The sequence below is a fragment of the Vanessa tameamea genome, chromosome 10 (genome assembly GCF_037043105.1).
Source record: "Vanessa tameamea isolate UH-Manoa-2023 chromosome 10, ilVanTame1 primary haplotype, whole genome shotgun sequence".
Taxonomy (NCBI): domain Eukaryota; kingdom Metazoa; phylum Arthropoda; class Insecta; order Lepidoptera; family Nymphalidae; genus Vanessa; species Vanessa tameamea.
The window spans coordinates 4,473,549-4,494,702 of NC_087318.1; the positions used below are offsets into that span (position 1 = coordinate 4,473,549).

Below are 21,154 nucleotides of genomic sequence, written 5' to 3' on the forward strand. Positions count from 1 at the left end.
TCTGATCTTTAAAGAAACAAATGCATAAAGTTTTAAATTTATTTAAATAACTACCTTATTGATTATTACAAAGATGGTGTTACCATTTTATTTCGAATGTTTTTTTTTTTTGATGAACGATAACTAGATAAAGAGGAAATTAGGCGTAAATTATTTTATCAATTTTAAATTTAAAGGGTGCTCTGGAATAAATACCAAGAAAAGTATTATTTATTTGAAATCAAACATATTAAAAAGATATAAGAAAACTCGTAATTAATGAGTTTATATAATTATTGTAACACAATATAAAGCCTTTCCAAACATTATTAACTAAAATATATTGAATTGTGGCCTTTAAAATCATTGCAATAGATATTAAATTGAATACCATATTATCATATTGTCTGCCACACCTTTGCCTAACATTTTATTTGAGATTAGATACTATGCAATAAGTAATAATTAATACAAGCAGTCGAACAGTAAGGAAAACTATTTTTGTGAAACAATAATGTCGATATATGCATGTATAAATCTAGTTTTATATTGGTTTATCATTAAATGTTATCCATAGAAATATTTTTAATTTGTCATCGTGAAATGTGATCGATTCTATTCTCTATATCAAAGCAAAAAGGTTTATAATACAAAACATAAATTGTAATAATTTAGTTGCTTGCTAGTCTCACGTTGCCTTTGCTTGTTGGATAGATGGAAGGTGGAATTATTTTTATGAAGAAAGCAATCATAAAAATGTTAAAAGAATGTACAATATACTTTATCTAAAAATAAAATATAATGAAATAACTTGTGTTTTATTTTCTATTATCTCAGTAATGAAAGCTTAAGAAGTGAATTTTCTTGTTTGAAAAATATATTTAATAACGCAACGTTGAACTCTAATATTAGAAAATATAACAGAGGTAGATTATTATTCATTAGCGACCCGTCCCTGTTTCGTACGGGTGCAATTAAATATATTTTTAATTAGTTCATAGAATTACACACACAGCATTAGTTCACAGCCCTTATTAGAAAAAAACCTGTCTAAACTGCTTAATACGCTCTTAAGTTTCCAATTTACTGCGCATTTCCATACATATATATACATAAAATATATGTACAAATTTCTGTGTAATGTAACAAAATAAAAGGTTTTATTTACTTCAAAGTTTTTTTTTGTGTTTTATAATAACATTAAATAAGATAGTGGTACATATTATGTTACACGAATTTATTTTAACCGAATATAAAAGATTTAAAGAATAGATTAATAAATTGATATCTTGTAAACTTGATTTATATGGACAAGCGCTGATGTCTAAAACACTGATATTTATTTATCTAGATCGGACACTGTTGCTGTGTTTATTTCTTAAATTATTATATATTTAAATTGTTTTTAACTTAACGTACGTATTTTTATTTGTAATAATTATTTCTTTTTCAGGTATTTTATATTAGAATCTTCAGTTTTATGTAGGTACAACATTTAAAAAAGTGAGAAATATGCGCGCAGTGATGGTTTCCTTAGTGAAAAAAGTAAGAAAAGGGTTGTGTATTAAAGGCAATAACTTAATAATAATCATTTATTTTAGGTTTTCAAATTAGTACCTACTTTTTTTTTATTATATAGGTAGGCGGACGGACCAATGAGCCACTAACCTTCAGAACTAAGATATAATATCCTCTGTGCCTGTAAAAACACAGTCGCTAAAAACAATGCAGTGCATTAATCAATTAATTTTCGTAATTTCTTTATAATCTATATTTTCAATTTTCAATAATTTTCTTCAAAATGTCACCTAAGTTTTTAGTGCTAATAGATTCCAAGGTATCGAATTTGTTTAGGTTCCGTCTTGCTATTTGGCTACGTAACCAGTGGCGTAGCATAGGTCATTAACTCCCGGTGCGGATTCCAAATTTGCCGCCGTCTTATTTTTGCAATCCATTATAAAAATGGGGCATGGTAAAAAGAGTACTTTTATTGAATAACACTAACCTGAACGCATGAAGTATTGAAACTCGTACTAGGGGTACTGTAAGCAAAAAATGCTGTCGATTGCCTCCAAGTTGTAATTCGTGTTGCAACAATGTACGCATAACCGTAACGCGTATCTTTGCTGATTTTCTATCAGTAGCTTTTAGCTCAAAAGGCCGTTTACCAACTATTATATAAGTATATACTGCCTAAGTATTCATCAAAGGATACTGCAAACTAGATACGCAGAATCGAAATACGAAATCGACAAATTGGGGCAACAATCCGAAAGCTTGTTTTTATATCTTGCTTTTTACTCAAAGTCATCAATCCTGTGTGTGATGTGAAACGACGGTATGTCATTACAGTATTACGGTGAAGTACAAAGAATGCGTAAGGAGACGGATTTGATATTTATTTTAAATAACATTGAAACGAAATAAGTTTCCTAAATAATAGTTATGGAGAAAGCTTGCGCTTGCATCACCCATGCATAGAACCTGCATAGGTACCTGGGTATTTGGTATTTGGTAACAACAAAAAAAATTACGAAAAAAACACTGAAAGAAATTAACTTTTTTTTTTGCCGCCCCCGGCAAAGTGCCGCCCGATGCGGACCGCACCCTCCGCCCCCCCATGCTACGCCACTGTACGTAACCCTAAAAATTAGGAAAAAAATAATATAATAATAAAATATTTTATTTATGAAGAACAAAAATGAAAAAAAAAATGAAATATATATATATTAAATATGCTAGAAAACCTGTAATCAATCACTTAGTAGATAAACTATAACTTTCTTTTCTTTCAAATTGGAAAGTCGTTTTTAGTTCCAATGTAAATTAACATGCGTGTGAATATTACCTAATAGTGAGTAACAATTATACAGTTATCAGTGTAACAAGTGCAGATGCGTGTAATGGTGTTCACGAAGCCAATACGGCGTGACAGAAACGGTGCACGACACCGGCCAACCACGACTAGGGAACGCATTAGCCGGACATGTTGAACCCTGTTCTATTTTACTAATCAATATCTTCCAACATGGATATATATTACGATCTATAACCGTATAATATACTTTTATTCATATAAAATCAATTTCGTGGAATTATTTGTTTATTAGATATAAACTCATTTAAAAGTATCAAAGAAATACAGATAAATTCAAAAATAAAAATTACTTCAATACTAACTGTGCCCTGAGGTTTCACCTGCGTGGAATAATATTCTTTAATTTCATTATCTTCTCAGCTTTGACACGAATGCAAAAGGGCAAACATTATTACTATTTCAAGATGAATTTTCATTAATATTATTTAAGCTTTGTATGTGTAAAGTATACATACTTTTGCGTTCTTGTTTGGTAAAATAAGATCCAAACCAAAAACATATGATGATTGAATTCATTCGAAGAAATATAACAAATTGCTGTACATATTTATTAGAATTAATTCAATTGTTTCAGAGATTAGCCATTGCATACAAACAAACAAAATTATCCTCTTCATAATATAAGTTTACGATCACTAATTAGTTACTTCTTGACATAAACTTAAGTTAGAAAATAATTCACTGATAGATCATATAACAATATCTTAAAACAATTCCTAGCTTACAGAGTTCGGTGATGGAAAGAGAGCACTAATGAGTACATTACTACATTACAGCAACTCAACGCTTAACCACAATTTTGCAATTGTAGCATGCAAAACTTAGCGAATTGCGATATACGTTACATGTTGCGATTTCATTCATAGTGTAATATTTAATTCGGAGAGCAGACAGTAAATAACTACTAAACAATATGATTACCAAGAAAACAGGTAAACGCAATGTAGTTTTAATAATATTTAATCTATGGACCACGTAGCATATGGTTGAGCGTCACGGTCAGTGCGCGTCCACTACGTCCGAGGGAGTGTCACGCTTGGCCGATGTCAGACTGTTCCAAATTCTAACAGCACAAGCTATGGTCTTTCTTCGAATTTTAAATTTAATGACTTTTTCTTTTACTTACTTCAAGAATGGTGCCGGTCTTTAATACTAAGTGATCATTGTTTGTTTGCAAAGACATTTGGAGCCTATGATAATTATAAGAAATTTGTTAATCTTTTTAATTCTTTAAACTATAATACATTAATTATTCGTGTTTGTCGACATGGAAAAGACATATGGTATAAGGTACCAGAAACCTACTGTTTGTTATTGGTCGACTTTAAAAAATTAGAAGGTTCACAATTTAAATGTTTATATTTTCTTTATGTATATTCGAGCATGCCCCCGTTATCGAAATTTAAAAAGTATTTTTTTAGTTCGAAAGAGGTTTATTCGGAAATGGTCACATTACATTTTTGTGGAGACCTTATAATGTATTTCGTAGACAGACAACGGAACTTCAATAAATGCCAGCAAATCAACTGCGATTGCTGTCTTATGTCATGGAAGTCGTTTTTTTATTTGTGTCAAAAATAACTTTTATTCATTATCATTCGTATCATTTACAACTTTGCGTTATATATTATGTATATATTGTCTGTAATATACACACAATATATAATAATACTCGCCTATAGAATTTATTTACTTAAACCACAATCGAGACTCACTCAAAACTCGTAAGCAATAACTATTCGTGTCCACACCGGCGGATCCTTTACTTTTAAAAAATCTACAATGTTAAGAAAGTCATAATAATCAGTTCAAAGTTCAATCGTTCGATATGATTATTGAACTCTACAGTGACCAAACTCTCCAGACACCGTACAAACAGTTTAAAGCAATTTAAAATATACTCAAAGTAATGAATATAAAATTATATTTTATTCAGTGGTAAGTAGTCGCTTAAGTGTTTATATAAAGGCTTTTAAAGAAAGAGGGATGTGGGCTTATGGTATACTCTATACGGTTAACGCAGTCAGTCATAGCCAACCAGCCGGTGCAGGTGCCCGCGCACCGCAAAAGGAAGTGCAGTGAACGATTACATTTGTTGCTGATTGAAATTGAAACTGTGTTGTTATTTCTTAACGCGCCTTTACATTGGTTATTTTGGTAAATATGTAAATTATATTATTTTTTTTTAAATTTATTATTTTAAAAACTTATAATATTTGAAAAATTGTGTTAAAGTACAATTAAATACTAAATATAACCTTATTATAATCTAATTTTTTAATTATTATTTTATTTCAAGTTTTTTAATAAAATATTATAAAAACAGTTTAAAACAAATATTTTTCATATAAATAATAAAACCAAATAAATTATCTTAGGGTACTTAAAAGTATATGAACTTTTAAAGAATATAATATCAAAATATGAATGAAATAATTAATTAGTGAAAAAATAAATAAATAATAAATTTTAGTATATAAATTAATAAAAAAATATATATGAAAATGAAAACTTTCACTGTTAATCGCTTAAATCTATGCCATAAAACACAAAACAAATTAAGGTTGATATCATTTGAAAAAAATATTTAAATAATCATGTATTCAAATCGCTATAATATATGACTACACTGAGTTCCGTCTTTCTCTTCCTGCTATCCTTAAACACAGTTATACTAGTTCGTATAAACCACGTACGTAACATAGCAGAAATACCACAACTAAACATGGAACCTGTCGTCTGAATCGCTGTACACTTGTACAGCCGTAAACAAATCATACCGGTAAGTAGATCGTGACAGATCGACAATTTATGGGTCAGCAAATTTTATTTCCATACAAATTATCATTTATCCGCTAAAGAAAGTTCATTATTACAAAAATTTGACACATAGATTTTTTTTTTAATCTGTGGTACAGATGTTGACTATGGCACCAAAAAAATTACAAATTGAAAGTTACTCATTAGCGATTAATAAACGGATATATATTTTATTTTTGTTTGCACAATCGCTTAGATTTTTATGGTGTTTCTTTTATTGAATAAAATATAAATTTATATCGAACTGATGACTGAATGTCAACACACTGCTTAAATTATAAAACAACATTTTTTTTTATATCATAATTATGATTTAGCGTTAAACGAAATCAAATGTTCATCAGAAATGATCTATGCCAGCTGTGCAACGCTTTTTATTAGTATTCTTATCAGAAAAATGTATACAATATATAGGTATTATATTTTATCTAAGGCATTATAAGTCTCGTTTAAAATAATTCTTTTTTTATGAAAAAACATAAAATATTAGGTTTAAAGAACTTTATTTTCTCAAGAACATTACAGTTCACTTATGAGTACAGAATTTTACACATAATGCAGTTAAACATGTAACAAATAGTTCGACCGTAAAAATATCAATTGGTAATGACTCAAAAAAGGGTTGGATAGCAACAAGGAAGTTATTTAATTTTTTTTTTTTTGGCTTCGCATTTATTTTAAACTATAAAAGTATTTATTTGTTTAATATGTATTATTCATTTTAGCTTTAGTGTAGTTTATATTTTTGATTTATTGTGGGTAGTTTGATAGAGAAAAAAAAAAAAACAAATTACGAATGACTTTATAATTTTTAAATATATAACTAACGATGTGATTTATTTTAGATTTTACGCATTACATTTGATATATATATATATATTTGTTAAAAAATCATTATAACAGAAATTCGCGGTATAGACATTCCCATAGTCGTTACATAAACGTACTTAATCTAAGAATCTTAATGAAATTTTTCTAGCCAAAATATAAATAAACACAATGCCAAGAACATTTAAAATTTCCACACTTTTTAAATCTCCTTTTACTTACTATTAGAAATAAAAAAAAAAAAAAACAATTTGTATTTTCATAAAATTTAAAGTACGAGCGACGACAAAAATGATGTGCCTAGTTCAGATATACAATCAAACAAACGATCTGAACTTTTAACGCCGTGATGGTTCAGTGGTTACAAAACGTGAATCTTTACTGATGATTCTGAGTTAAAATCCGGGGCAAGCACCGTTATGTGCTTAATTATGTAATATTGTGTGACTCAACATAATTCAGCTGTACTTGTTCCCTTCCGTTTATCACTCGAAATTTGAGCCCTCGATAAATCAAATTAATCAATATATCCCTACAAGGTATTGAGTACAAAATTTCCTAACCCACAACATCCTTTCTAAGTCAAAACCCTATCAGTCTCATTACAAAAAGCGGTTTAACTAAAAACTCGGGCTTAAACTAGGGTTTAAGTAAAAAAGTTATTATAAAAAATGGTTTAGCGATAAACCATAGATTATACTGTGGACTAACGTTAAACCTCAGCGACTCTAGTTTTACGATGTCAAAGTTTGCGTATCTGTCAAAGTTTCTGTTATAAGTTTAAAAGTTACATATAATCAGTTGATAATTTTATTTTCTTTTTGTTGTGTTGTATTGTTTTAACGTAAAAAAAAATGGACATGGACATGGTTGATTTAATGGATATCGAGGACATGGAAGTCACCGAGTTGTTACAAACACCACGCGTAAACAACAGAAATCGTCTGCGAAGAAATACTTTCATTGAGCTATCCGATGAAGATTTCAAGCAAAAGTATAGGTTTAACAAACATTACACAAAGAAAATAATTGACTTTAATAAGGGAAGATTTAACCAGAGATCCTAGATATTGCTCAGTGTCTCCCGAAATACAAGTCGTTTGCGCATTACGAAGCTGGGTTCGACATGAAGTAAGTGGATTAAAGTCTTAAATTGAATGTATCACATTAGTACGAGTATTAGTGTGTACTAAATTATGCCCTAAGTTTCATACTAATATACGCTATTGTTTTTTTTTATAGATCCAGGATGACACAGGCGATTTACATGGACTCTCACAACCTTTTATAAGTCAAACGTGTAAAAAAGTTGCAGACGCCAATGCTCAAATATCAAATAGATTTATAAAAATACCTGCTACATTAACAGAACAAGAGGGAGCAATGCAAAAATTTCGTAGAATAGCTAACTTCCCTACAGTAATTGGTGCAATTGACTGTACTCATATTAGAGGAGACAGTGGCTATGCTTGTAACACCGTATTTGTGTACTCCTGTAGTGAACCCTACAACATCTCAAGAGGAACGATACCGCAGTGCTCACATTAGAACCAGAAATGTTGTAGAAAGATGTTTTGGTATATGGAAGCAGAGATTCCGGTGTTTATTAAGAGGGCATTATTGCAATATTGAAACTGCCAGAAAAACTATTGTGACATGTGCTGTATTGCATAATATTGCTGTTGATATGAAAGAAGATGTGTTTAATACTGAGCTGAACAGCCATCAATTTAACTCACAAACCTCTGAACCGTTAGTTCAACCAATTGAAAACAATTTACGTGGAAATATAAGGAGGCGGCAATTCATAGAAAGACATTTTTAATTTAAATTATTTATTTATATATCTTTAATCATTAAAAATTTCCACATTTTGTAATAAAATTCTCTTTTTTATAATTTATTTTTATATAAATAACAGTTTTAACTGCTCAGCAGAACCTGAAATTCAAAATTACATATAATCATAAATATAATGACAAAATTATATATTATAAATGATTTTTTTATGTTTAAAATTCACTTACAATTAATAATTACTGAGCACTGGACTTCTTACTATTTTCTAGTAAATCAATTTCAAGTTTTAATTTTTAATTTATATGTTTCAATTTTATATTGATGCTCCACTTCTAACATCTCCAACTGCTTCTCTTTAAATGCACTGTTGGTTCGCAATATTTCTTCTGCCATTTTATTTTTTCTGTGAAATTTTTAACCTTTTTATTACTTAGTTAAATATCAAGGTTAGTCAATAGTTTAAATACAAACATGTTGTTAAAAATTGTTTAATTAATTAAAGAAATAAAACAAAATTGTATAAAGCAAGTAATATGAATATATTCTTATGTTACTTGTTTTTTGGATCACTTTTTCTACATAAAACTTTTTTTTGTAGCAGTTCCCACATTTACACTATTTGAAGTACCTAAAAGAATTTTAATTATTTATAGTTATTAAAAAGAAAATTAATTAAATCCTTTAAATTCATCTCATGTATATGTAAGTATTACAATAGTACAACTTATAGACAAAATTATTTATTTTACCTTGGTCCTTTTCAACTTATACCTCATTATTTTCTTCAAATTCTACCGGTGGTACAGCTGTACTTGGCCCCGCTTCCATTTCAATCTTTTTTGGCCCAAAACAATCAACTCAACCTACAAGTATTGATGGTTAAATATACATTTTATTAATAAATAATGTTTTATTTTTTGAATATAAAAAAACATTATTATTATTATCACAGGTCTCATAGCATCACTTTCAAAATGATTTTATTCGAGAATAAAATCGCATGGAACAATATTCATTGTTGCCAGATCTTCCTGTGAAGGCGACTTAGGCTTATTTCCACCCCGCCGTCTTTGCTAAATCTTGCCAATGACTGGACAAGTTGGCTTTAGCTGTGAGCTTCATCCTCTTCCACGCTAATTTGACATCACCGTCTGACCTACACTTTCCCGTCAGTTCATTTAATCTGAAAATATTTAATCAATGTTGATCATTTTTATTAAGAAAGCAACGCATAATAAGGATAGGTACGGTACCTAGGCAATAAAAAAGTAAACACATCATTGTTATATCTTTCCACTCTTGAGTTTTTTTATTCTTGGGGGAAGCATTTGTACACCGATTTTCTATTATGTGGCGTGACTGCCCAATCATCTCACGTAGTATATCCTATAAATTTTATATTAGAATTAGGTACATAATTTATTTAAGGACTGATTTCAAGTTTGAAGTAATTTACGTTAAAGTTCTTACTTTTTCCTCAGTACTCCAATTCTCAGAACGTTTCCTTTTTTCCTGATTCATCAAAAAATAATTTTATAATAATGTACGAGTACAAGACGATATTAGCAAAGTCGAACCTTGTTGCTCCGGTTTCAAATTATGCGCGAGACTACTTACGAACGAGACTTACGTTTTGTTACACGTATATTATAAGTAAAGATACATTAAATAATGTGCTAAATCATAAAACTGCAATCGACGTAATAAATTTTGTATACATCTATACAAAATAACAGTTTCAATTACTTTCATCACTCGTAAACGTAATGTAATAATTAGCAAAACATTGAAACGTTTTATTTTCTAAGCATACGGAACGTTGTTATAGAATGATATCAAGATGAATGAACGATGTATGTAGGTATTAATCTGTGGTGGATGTTTAAACAATGGTTCAAATGACAGTACTAAGAAATCTATGGTTTTCTACTAAGTATCACTAGAAAGTAATTTATAAATGATTACGAGTAAATATAATATATAGCTATATTTGATTCTTTCGTTACTCGAACTTATTAAGTTAAATAATATTTTATACTAATAATAATTATATTTTTTTTTATTGCACTCAATAAAAGCACATCAACACTACTAGTTCTTGTATTTAATTTTTAAATATATTTTTTTAATGTAGGTATTGAACGGTTAATAATATGTGACATCAAAACATTTTACGCAAGTCATTGCAAATCTCTTTTAAATCTTATCGATATCAGTTATGTAGATTATTTCAAAACAATGTCATCATTTTTCGCGCATATTTTATTTATTTTTTACTAGCTACCCATCCTGGCTTCGCAAGGGTAGCATAAGGGTCTACAGAAAAAAGTTTTATCACAATCGGATGAATGGTTTAGCAATGCATAGAGAACAAGCGTACCAATATTAATTTTTATTTATTAGGACTTTTGTAACGTAAATGTAGCGGCATTTCATTATATAGAAGCATAAGATATATACATACATATATATATATATATATATATATATATGTATATAAAAATCTAAAAAACGTGATAACTCAAAAATGGTTCACTTTTGCATGATGCATATGGGGGTTAAAATTATTGCAAATAGTCACTCCTATTAGCTCTTAACGGGAATACGTCGAATTACCAATAACCCTGTATATATATTTAGGTGGACAGGAAAATGGGCCACCTGATGGCAAATGGTCACCACCAACCCATAGACAATGCCGCTGTTAGAAATATTAACCATTCCTACCATTCCAATGCGCCAGTGACCTCGGGAACTAAGATGTTATATCCCTTATGCCTGTAATTATACGGTTTGGCGGTAGAATATCTGATGAGAGTAAAATACATAGGCGGGCTTACAAAATTACCTACTACCAAGTGTATGGTTTTTCAAATTGAAACTGTATTTTTATGTTGAAAGTTATCATATTATATTATTAATTTCATTTAAATAATATCTAAAGCAGAGTATTTCCTCGCGACATCAGCAAATGTTGGAAAATTTCTTTCGAATAGATGTGAGAAAAACTTTTTGTTCCTTTAGAAATCGTGCGAAATACACGTGTAAATAATATCATGGCCAGGTTGAGATTTGTGTCATAGTAACATGATCGTGATAAGTTTTCTTATGTACATATCTTGAGACTACGCTCTTGATCTTTGCTATATACATAATTTTATATTACCAGGGGCAACAGAGAAGTATAGCACCTAATTATTTTATATATTATTTCATAATAAAAATAAAAACAAATTATGTTAGACCCTGACACTCTCCCCCCCCCCCCCCCCCACTTATGTTTACTTAACATATATTTTACATAACATTAACTTATTCAAAAATTAACATTAACAATTCTTATTTATTATAAAAAACAAACTCAATACAATTATATAATATGTAAAATCATACTGTACTGTTTTCAATTAATGTAATTATTATCTTTGACGTCATATAATTGTAGTAATCATTGTATATGATTCGTACCATTTAATTACGTAATACAATTTTTAGTTTATAAAATACCGATGAGTGGGGCTCTATCTATAATATTATAGATTTATAGTGATAATGAATATGTTACAGAAAGTATCTAGTAATAAGTAAATATTCATAGTAACTAGTTTAGACAGATGCCATGGAAAAAATGAAACGTATCATATACATATTTTCTAACGAAGGTGTTATATTCAAAGACATATTTGTGATCATTCATCATTATATATATGTATAATATAAATATGATGTAGCAAGTATTTATACCCTCACTAAAACACAAAAAAGCAAGAATTGGTGTATTATGTTGATTGTCGTAAAATCAAATTTCACCTATTAACGGTAACATGGATCTTTACGATAAAAATATTTGCGATAACTGTCAGTGCTCTAATAGTGGCGTTTTCATCGAACATTTAGTCTATTACAAGTTGATTGTAAGGTAACAAGGATGGTAAAGGCACGAAAATACGTTGTAAAGAAGCACTTCGAAGGTGTGCCAAAACGTGAAGATTTTGAAATAGTGGAGTACGATTTGCCCCCTATTCAGAATGGAGAAGTTCTTGTTAAAACAGAGTGGGTAGGAGTCGACCCGTACCAACGAGCCTATAATAGAAGATACCCAGTTCCTTATGATCAATTCGGTTTTCAAGTAGGAGTTGTCGACGACTCTAAGGATCCCCGCTATCCCGTTGGCACTAGAATAGTGTCACATAACGGATGGTGCGACTACAGCATCATTAACGCAAATGTCCAACCATCCAATTCTCTTCTTCATACAGTATACAAAGCACCAGACCTAAAAGGTCTTTCACCTTCCTTGGCAGTTGGAGCTGTGGGTATGCCCGGTGCCACAGCATATTTTGGTTTACTTGAATTGTGTCAACCTAAGCCAGGCGAGACTGTTGTAGTGACTGGAGCAGCTGGAGCAGTAGGATCGCTCGTAGGACAAATAGCGAAGATTAAAGGCTGTCGAGTTATTGGTTTTGCGGGTTCTGATGATAAAGTTGATTGGTTGGTTAAAGATTTAGGATTTGATAGGGCTTTCAATTATAAGACGGCAGACATCCGTAAAGTGCTAAAAGAAGCTGCACCGAACGGTATCGATTGCTACTTTGATAATGTTGGAGGTGAAATTAGCAGTATTATTATGAATCAAATGAATAATTTCGGTCGAGTATCGGTATGTGGAAGTATAAGTTCATACAATGATGATCCTACAAAATTGGCAACTGCTCCAATTGTTCAAATGGATATTGTAATGAAGCAATTAAAAATTGAAGGTTTTCTAGTACCACGCTGGTTGGGTCGTTGGCCTGAAGCGTTTTCTGAGCTCGTGAAATGGATTAAATCTGGAGATATAAAGACCAAGGAACATGTTACAGAAGGTTTTGACAAAATCTTTGACGCATTCGTTGGAATGTTGGCCGGAGAAAATACCGGTAAAGCAGTTGTGAAAATTTAGATGAGCTATTATTTTTTACTGTGCTTTAATGTTATTTCTGCGTTTGTGTTATTTAAAAATGTTGAAAAATAAAATCAACGAAAAATGATTTACTTCGTTTAACTTAATCTAATTTGTAAAAAAAAACAGTTGAGATCAAAGATATTATAGCGTTATCATTTATACATATTTTTTATCAGTAACTGACTAAAAAAACGATAAAATATTACCACAATCGTAACCTTTTCTCTACCTTTTATGAAGATATAGATTTTTTACTTAAATATGAGAGTATTTTTGTATTATATTTAGTAGTATTCTGTTAAATTAACAATTTTTCTTTTTTAAATTTTTATTGTTCTCCATCTTCCACTACGTTTACTATAAGTGAAAATAATACAATTTTGTTGCATTGAAGCGTATACTGTTTTTTTCTTATTGAGTAAAGTTAAAACTATTTCACAATCATATTTTTTATAAGGGTAAATGCGTTGCTAACAACTCCAATAGCCCACTACGCAACTCAGTCGGGAATATGGGTTAAGAAATGAGGATTTACATATAGTTTTCTGAGAATTTTATAATAACACACATATATATTTGGTATGCAAACACGCAAACGCATTTAATAAACCACGCTCCTTACAACCTCAATGCGCAACTAACCATACGGCCTAGGAAGTCATGTCCTTTGTGTATATAATTACACTACAAGTGTCCACAATTAAAAAAATATATCTTTTTTACCTACAATACATTTCTATATCTACTTACAATTCAGTATCAGAAGCCGATAACCCTTTCCAGTAACTAGAATAAATTATTAAATTTTATTATGATATTAGAATATTCTAGTAAACTGAGCTATTATTTACAAAGTTTTGTTTAATTAACCATTTCTATAATATTTATATATTTTCTAAAAACGTATGTGTGAATATTAAATCAAACTATGACTATTCTTACTTTTTTATCGCTATATTTTTAATCAAAGATAACAATAAATATAAATTATGAAATTATATAATAACATATATACGAAATACTATCGCTGACTTTTCTGTATAAGATCTACAAATGTCGCATATATATTTCAATTATAGAAATCCAACTTAGTTTTGTTTATAATATGGCTATTGCATTTATAATATCGATGAAAAAGAGTTACTATTGTAGTTCTTCTCTATAATCTACATTCTAAACCAGTGGATACTTTAAATCATTTATCTTGTATAATGACGATTTAGAAAGTACTACTTAAATAAAGTTTATCAAAAATATACAACATTTCATATGTTGTAGATATATTTTACATTTAACATTTATACGAAACACCGTACAAATATAATTCGAAAGTTTGACCTTCCTAGTTAAATTTGACATAATAATTAACTTGAGAATTTACGGTTTGAATTTTTAAATCACACATTCATATGAACTTTGAGATTAATAATAAAACATAACATATTTATATCATGTTCATTTCCGTAAACTCTGTATTGTGATATAAATATGTTTATTGTGGTAAATGAATAAACAGTACATAAAACAGCTATGGAAAACCATTATATTTTTACTAAGGTTGATCAAAGGGACGTGCGTCAAGAGCACGTTTTCGTCTTCGACTCCCTTTTTAATACGATTTTATCACAAAAATTATTTAAACTTCGAAACCTTCGAATAGCTGAGGGTCATAGTAGCCAATAAAATCTCCTTTTATCTCACCCCAATAATTTTATATCCTACCGTCAAGCAGCAATTCTAATTATTATTCCAGTTTAAAGGATAAGTCGGTTTTTTGGTGAGTCAGTATAACTATAGACACAAGGGACTCCTAGTTTCTTAATATTGGTTGCGCGTAATATGATAGACTTTTGAAATCTCAAAGCGTTAAAATGTTTCAGATCAGGCTTTCCAGATAGTTTGAAAGTTATAAGACCGAATTTTAACAAAATTTATTTATAAAATTTATTAATAATTGAATAGGTACACGTGTTCATATTTTGACAACCACAAATAATATTCTTTACTTCATTTAAATAACTATGAGTTTGGGAGTACTATATAAAAACATCTTCTTCTTAACTATTTGATACAGTCCTTTGGCATTTGGTTTTTATTATCGTATAAACGTCCAATTTATATGGAAATTGCGATATAAAATTTACATATTCATTCAAACATATAGAAAAAACAGAACACATACATATTATGTTACAATAATTTGGTAGCAACCGCATTATATGTGGTTTAAGATGTACCTACCTATAATAAGGTACACTGACTCAATCACCTATTTAAACCGTTACCAGATCAATACTTAATTGTCTTGTTGACTGGTGGTAAAATAAATGGTGTGTAGATGGTCCCATCCACCATGACCCATCAGACTTCCATATTATTTAAATACATGGAATATGGCTAATAATGGGTATATAAAATATAATTAAAATAAAAATAATATCGAAAACAAAATATTTAATGCAGCTTTAATAGTTGCGCTATAAACTTCTATCATAATACCGGTTTATTCGGAATGTCTAGTCAATTTATTATCATTATCTTATCTATAAATTCCGAAATTGTTTATCGCCATACATATATAAAGAGCGAAGTAAAGAATCGAAGAACTAGAATTGATTGTCGCTTGAACATATGTGAACGGTAAATAGAAAAACAAGTAAATTAAAAATGGTAAAAGGTCGAAAATATGTCGTGAGGAAATATTTTGAAGGCATGCCGAAGCGAGAAGATTTTGAAATTGTAGAGTACGAGCTTCCGTCGCTTCAAAATGGAGAAATACTCGTCAAAACAGAATGGGTGAGTATTGAACCCTACCAAAGAGCATACAATAGAAAGTTTCCAATTCCATTTAAACAATTTAGTTTTCAAGTCGGGATGGTTCAAGACTCCAAAGATTCTCAATTTCCGATAGGATCTAGAGTAATATCAGATGAAGGTTGGTGTGACTATAGTGTAATAAAAACAGGCGATTGTGATAGTAAATTTGGTGTTCAAGTTAGCCTTTTACCTGATTTAAAGGGACTCCCACCTTCATTTGCATTTGGGGCAGTAGGTTACCTGGGGGCCACAGCGTATTTCGGTCTTCTCGAAATATGTAAGCCCAAATTCGGTGAAACAATTGTTGTGACAGGGGCTGCGGGAGCCGTTGGATCGCTAGTGGGACAAATCGCAAAACTAAAGGGCTGCCGAGTTATTGGTTTTGCAGGTTCCGATGAAAAAATTGAATGGTTGGAGAAAGAGTTAGGATTTGACGTAGCATTGAATTACAAAAAGGTAGATATTCGCAAAGAACTTCGTCAAGCTGCACCAAATGGTGTGGACTGCTTCTTCGATAACGTTGGAGGAGAAATTAGTAGTATTATTATGAATCAAATGAATGAATTCGGAAGAATCTGTGTTTGTGGAAGCATAAGTGTATACAATGAAGATTATACAAATCTACCAAAAGCCACAATGACACAGTTTGATATAGTGATGAAGCAATTAAAAGTTGAAGGAATTTTAGTATCACGATGGAAAAGCCGAATGAATGAAGCTTATACTGATATTATTCAGTGGATTAAATCGGAAGACATTAAGGTCCGTGAACACGTAACAGAAGGGTTTGATAATATTTACGATGCTTTTGTTGGAATGTTGACAGGGGAAAACATTGGTAAATCTGTGGTAAAAATTTAAATCGCTATAATTCATGCAGATTTATTTATATTTCATTAGAATATATAACTATATATTGTATTAATATCACATATCTGTTTGATACATAATAAAACTGGATGACTGTGTACGTATTTTATTTCAACAAGGTCATACTGTGGTATGACCCTGTTGAACCCATCTTCTATTATAACTGATGTAAATAAAAAATAATATCTATATAATAATCACCCAGTGATATTTAGGGAAGTTAAAGAATAATTTTTAATACATACAATTTAATGCTTGTTGTAGGTATTTACTTTAAGTTTGTGTGAAATGGTGAATCAGACACCCTAGCGCTTAACCGCACCGATACGGTTTGTGAGCAACACTCACCTGCGATGGGGCAAACGTCCTTAAATAATGTAGCATATCAACATTAATTTGCATTTAGTTTATAACTATGGTAACTAAAAACACATTATTTAAGTTAAACATCATCTTGAAACTACAGCATAATTCAGTCAACTGTTGTCAACGTAGAAAGTCGTCTTCGTGAATGAATGGGTCTTTACATATTTATTTTATTCATATCAATTTCTTCATATAAATTAGACGTTAATTAAGTTAAGACGTATATTAAGATTTTTTTTTGTCCGGAAACGAAAGCTGCCATTCAAATATGTTTATATAAATATCGGATAGTTTACTTGGATAGTAAAGAAGTAGGAAAATAGTTAACGTCTATGAGTAAGGAGGAAGTGACCCTATAATTAAGAGCGAATGCGAAGACCGAGATACTTTCGCATATAAAAAGCGGCTCACCTGCTATGCACCTTCAACGGAATCTTTTTCAAAGTATCCATTATTATGAGACGACACATCGGATAAACTACAATGTCGGATTCATTTACGGTAATATTTGGCTTAGTAATTATACTTCAAATATGATTCACAGTTAACTCATTTTTCGTTAGAATTAGTGTTAATTGTCTACATAAAAACCGTAACACAAACGCGCAAAACGATCTATGCATTTTAAACGTCAACCTTCCAAATTCTAATACAATTTACCACAAATCACACTTTCCTCTTGATGACTCTTCAATTTTTGTTTGTATAATATAGTTCGGTGGACCGACAAATGAGTCATTTGATGGGAAGTGGTCACCACCACCCATAGATTGGCACTGTCAGAAATTTTAACCAGAATTGACACAGTATTTTCACGTTTATGTATAAATTGGCGGAACGTATTCTAAAGTCAATAATTCAGTTATCTCTTCGTAGCATGGCACTGCTCTTACATATGTGTATTATTATTTGAATCAATTGTTATATTTAGTTGTACTTATTTTAATCATTTGTTTGACACACAGGATTAATGTATGTTCGGGTAACATGTTTATATAATATTTGCAAATACAAACTAAGCAATATCGCGTAACAAATATTAAAAAGTTCTATGTTTTATTTATAAATATGTTTTTTTTAGTATTCAATCATGATATGATATGAATCAATCGAGGTGACTATACGTACCTACGTATACGTATACTATGTATAAATGTATCTGTGTTTGGTGTAGTTATGCTAGCGTTTGCAAAAATAGCTTTAAAATATTCACATAAACTTTCTTGCACAACAGAAGTAAAGAAAATAGCAACTTTGATATTGTATTGATGCCATATCATTGGTCGAGATCTTAAATAATAGTCCATGATTTTCATTATGGATTCGGAAAAAAATTCTAGACTAGTGTTTTATAGATAAGGATATATTCAAAACAGCATAAACACATAACATAACATACATAACAGCAATGCTTTGTATTGTTGTGTTCCAGCTTGAAGGGCTAGTGAGCCAGAGTAACAACAGCCACATGAGACAACCCAGTGCTCAAGTTCGGTCCGTTGGTGATGTGAGGAATGATTAATATTACTATCACTTGCTATTCGAATATTAATTTTGGATGACATTTTAAAATTAATATTTTTACATACTTTTAAAATAAACGGTATAATGGATTCATTCTATATCCAACAAAAAAAATCATGTCGAGATACATTTTACAACTGCGTAATAAATTATATGATCAACACAAGCATCTATTAGAAACACATTTGATGGTTATTAAATCTCTAAAAATAAATAATCTGTTACATGCAAACAATAAATTGTTCCGTTTCATTTTTATTTAAATCGAGAACGAAATAACTCTTTCAACTATGATAGATATATACGTATATTATATTTATAAGTTGGCGTGCCTTACTTACTCTGTGTGTTGAATAATATTATTAAAGCTGGAAATACCAATAGTATTTATTGCCTTTTAATATATAATTAATATGCATACTTGGATTAAAATAGAGGCACTACCGTCCTATACCGTCCGAGTATCTAAGCCTCACGTTGCGAAGAAAACCTGAAATTACACGATATCGATAGTCTCGCGATAGGATGAATAACAGTTTTGTTACAATGACTGTATTATAATACAGAATCGTATTTAAAAATAATAATGTAAATCTTAAAATTGATTTCTTTAAGTTAAAAAATAATCCGGCTTCCAAGTCTTTCAGTATCAAGGATAGTCTATTAGAATCAGTGTTATTCTCTTAGATCGTATTTCTATCTCTTTCTCATTATATATTTAAGTACTACCCTCCTAACGAATGCCGTCCGTTACACAACGTTCACTTCGCAACAATCGTATTTGTATAAAATATTTTTATACCAAGATGAGTGAACGTTTTATTTATTAAATGATTAAATAAACCACGACATTCTAATAATGATGTAAATATATATAATAATAATGGATTACATATAATGTTACAAAAAAAATGTTACAAAAACAACAGTAAAATTAAATCGGTTCCATATATTTTAAGTACTTGATTGATGCATTGTGTAAAATTCTATCTCCATAAAGTTTTATTATGAAATTACCAATTCGACAAGCAAACATCGCTTTACGTATGTTTCAATTAGTAAACAATAAACACGTTAGTTCCACTTTATTTACGTTCATCGTCTTATATCACTCTATAAAAATATAGTAAATAATACAAATTTTAATCAGTTTCTAAAAGAGTAGTAAACATACTCATTTTAATTCTTAATACATACAATCTGTATAATATGTATAATCAAGTTGTTGTCCAATATTTATTTATTTATTTAATCAAGTGATCTCTTCATCTGTATGTATGTCTCATCGTAAATAATTGTATCTTTAATTAAATCAAAAATATTGTAATATTTCTTAATATGTATATGTAATATATGTATTATAAAAATTAAAAAAATGTTTATGTCTAGCTTAACTATAGAAGTAAAAAAAACTGACAGTCTTATACAAAAAGTTTCACTTTATATCCTTCGCTTCGAAATACACGCCAATATGAGCCATAAGTAGCTAAACATATACGAAAAATGTATGCAGCATTCAAACTTACTGTATGCCTGCCTATATTCCTCCTAAAATTATCTTATGTACGGACTTCATATAAAACAAATTAATTATTTTTACGTAAATCCTAAAAGCAGAAATCGCTCGTGTTGTTAACCTAATTTCCTCTTTATTATTACAATAATTGTGGTATTTGTACTACACGTTTTGGTTAATAGTTTACTACATATCATAAAAGTAAATAAAATCCAGTATTACAAATTAAAATGTATAAATTGCGTGTATGATTGAGTGGCGATAACGAATGCAACTGATACGGTATCATAAGAAAATTAGACATGACGATCGTCTTAATATGTAAAAACATTTAAATTTACGATCCAAGTTCCCACACTATGTAATTACAAACTTTAATAGTATTTTATAGGTACCGCCATTATTTTATGAAGACATAAAAGTTAGCCACTATTTGATTTATTGGGTTAAGTAACCTACCTAGATATTTAAACGACAAAATAGTATTATATATTAATAAGGATTAACTTGAAAAAGGAAGCCTAATAATATAAGTCTTATATTATGCAATCGAACATGCGTATAAAAATAGAACGTCCTTATTAGTGTAGGGACATACGTATATTCCATATATACCGTATTTAAAAAAACATGAGATCCAGCAATTTTTTATTTAGATAAATTACTTTTCAATTTTGATCATTTTTTATTTATAATATTTAAATAATATTTCCCTCCTTTATATGGAAACGAGAAAGTTTACGCCAATTTTCAATGTTCACGTATGATATAGTTGTATCAAATTAACGGCCTGCGTAAAGTTCGTTGAATT

At 29.8% G+C, this 21,154-nt stretch overlaps 3 protein-coding genes and 1 long non-coding RNA gene across 8 annotated transcripts in view; 3 read left to right on the plus strand and 1 right to left on the minus strand.

Moving 5' to 3' along the window:
* Positions 1-4,852: 4,852 nt before the first annotated feature.
* Positions 4,853-21,154, plus strand: part of LOC113403747 (cadherin-23) — a 37,149-nt gene continuing 20,847 nt past the window's right edge. For all 3 annotated transcript variants that reach the window (XM_064216061.1, XM_064216063.1, XM_064216062.1), the window contains exon 1: positions 4,853-5,014. The gene's annotated coding sequence lies outside the window, so the exon portion shown is untranslated. The remainder of the gene's footprint in view (positions 5,015-21,154) is intronic.
* LOC135193464 (uncharacterized) lies at positions 8,235-10,008 on the minus strand. 3 transcript variants are annotated; one of them, XR_010309249.1, is made up of 5 exons: positions 9,582-10,008; positions 9,055-9,488; positions 8,860-8,933; positions 8,533-8,708; positions 8,235-8,446 (listed from the first exon to the last, which is right to left on the minus strand). It is a non-coding gene; the product is annotated as an uncharacterized LOC135193464 (long non-coding RNA). The 3 variants fall into 3 exon arrangements; XR_010309250.1 differs by having other exon boundaries at positions 8,235-8,708; positions 9,582-9,691; positions 9,776-9,902; XR_010309248.1 differs by having other exon boundaries at positions 8,235-8,708; positions 9,582-9,984.
* Positions 12,164-13,278, plus strand: LOC113403704 (prostaglandin reductase 1-like). Its single transcript, XM_064215986.1, has one exon. It carries the CDS (start codon positions 12,234-12,236, stop codon positions 13,245-13,247), a length of 1,014 nt encoding a protein of 337 aa, XP_064072056.1. The 5' UTR covers positions 12,164-12,233; the 3' UTR covers positions 13,248-13,278.
* LOC113403714 (prostaglandin reductase 1-like) lies at positions 15,864-17,033 on the plus strand. The gene has a single exon (XM_064216158.1). The coding sequence runs from the start codon at positions 15,918-15,920 to the stop codon at positions 16,926-16,928; it is 1,011 nt and encodes a 336-aa protein (XP_064072228.1). The 5' UTR covers positions 15,864-15,917; the 3' UTR covers positions 16,929-17,033.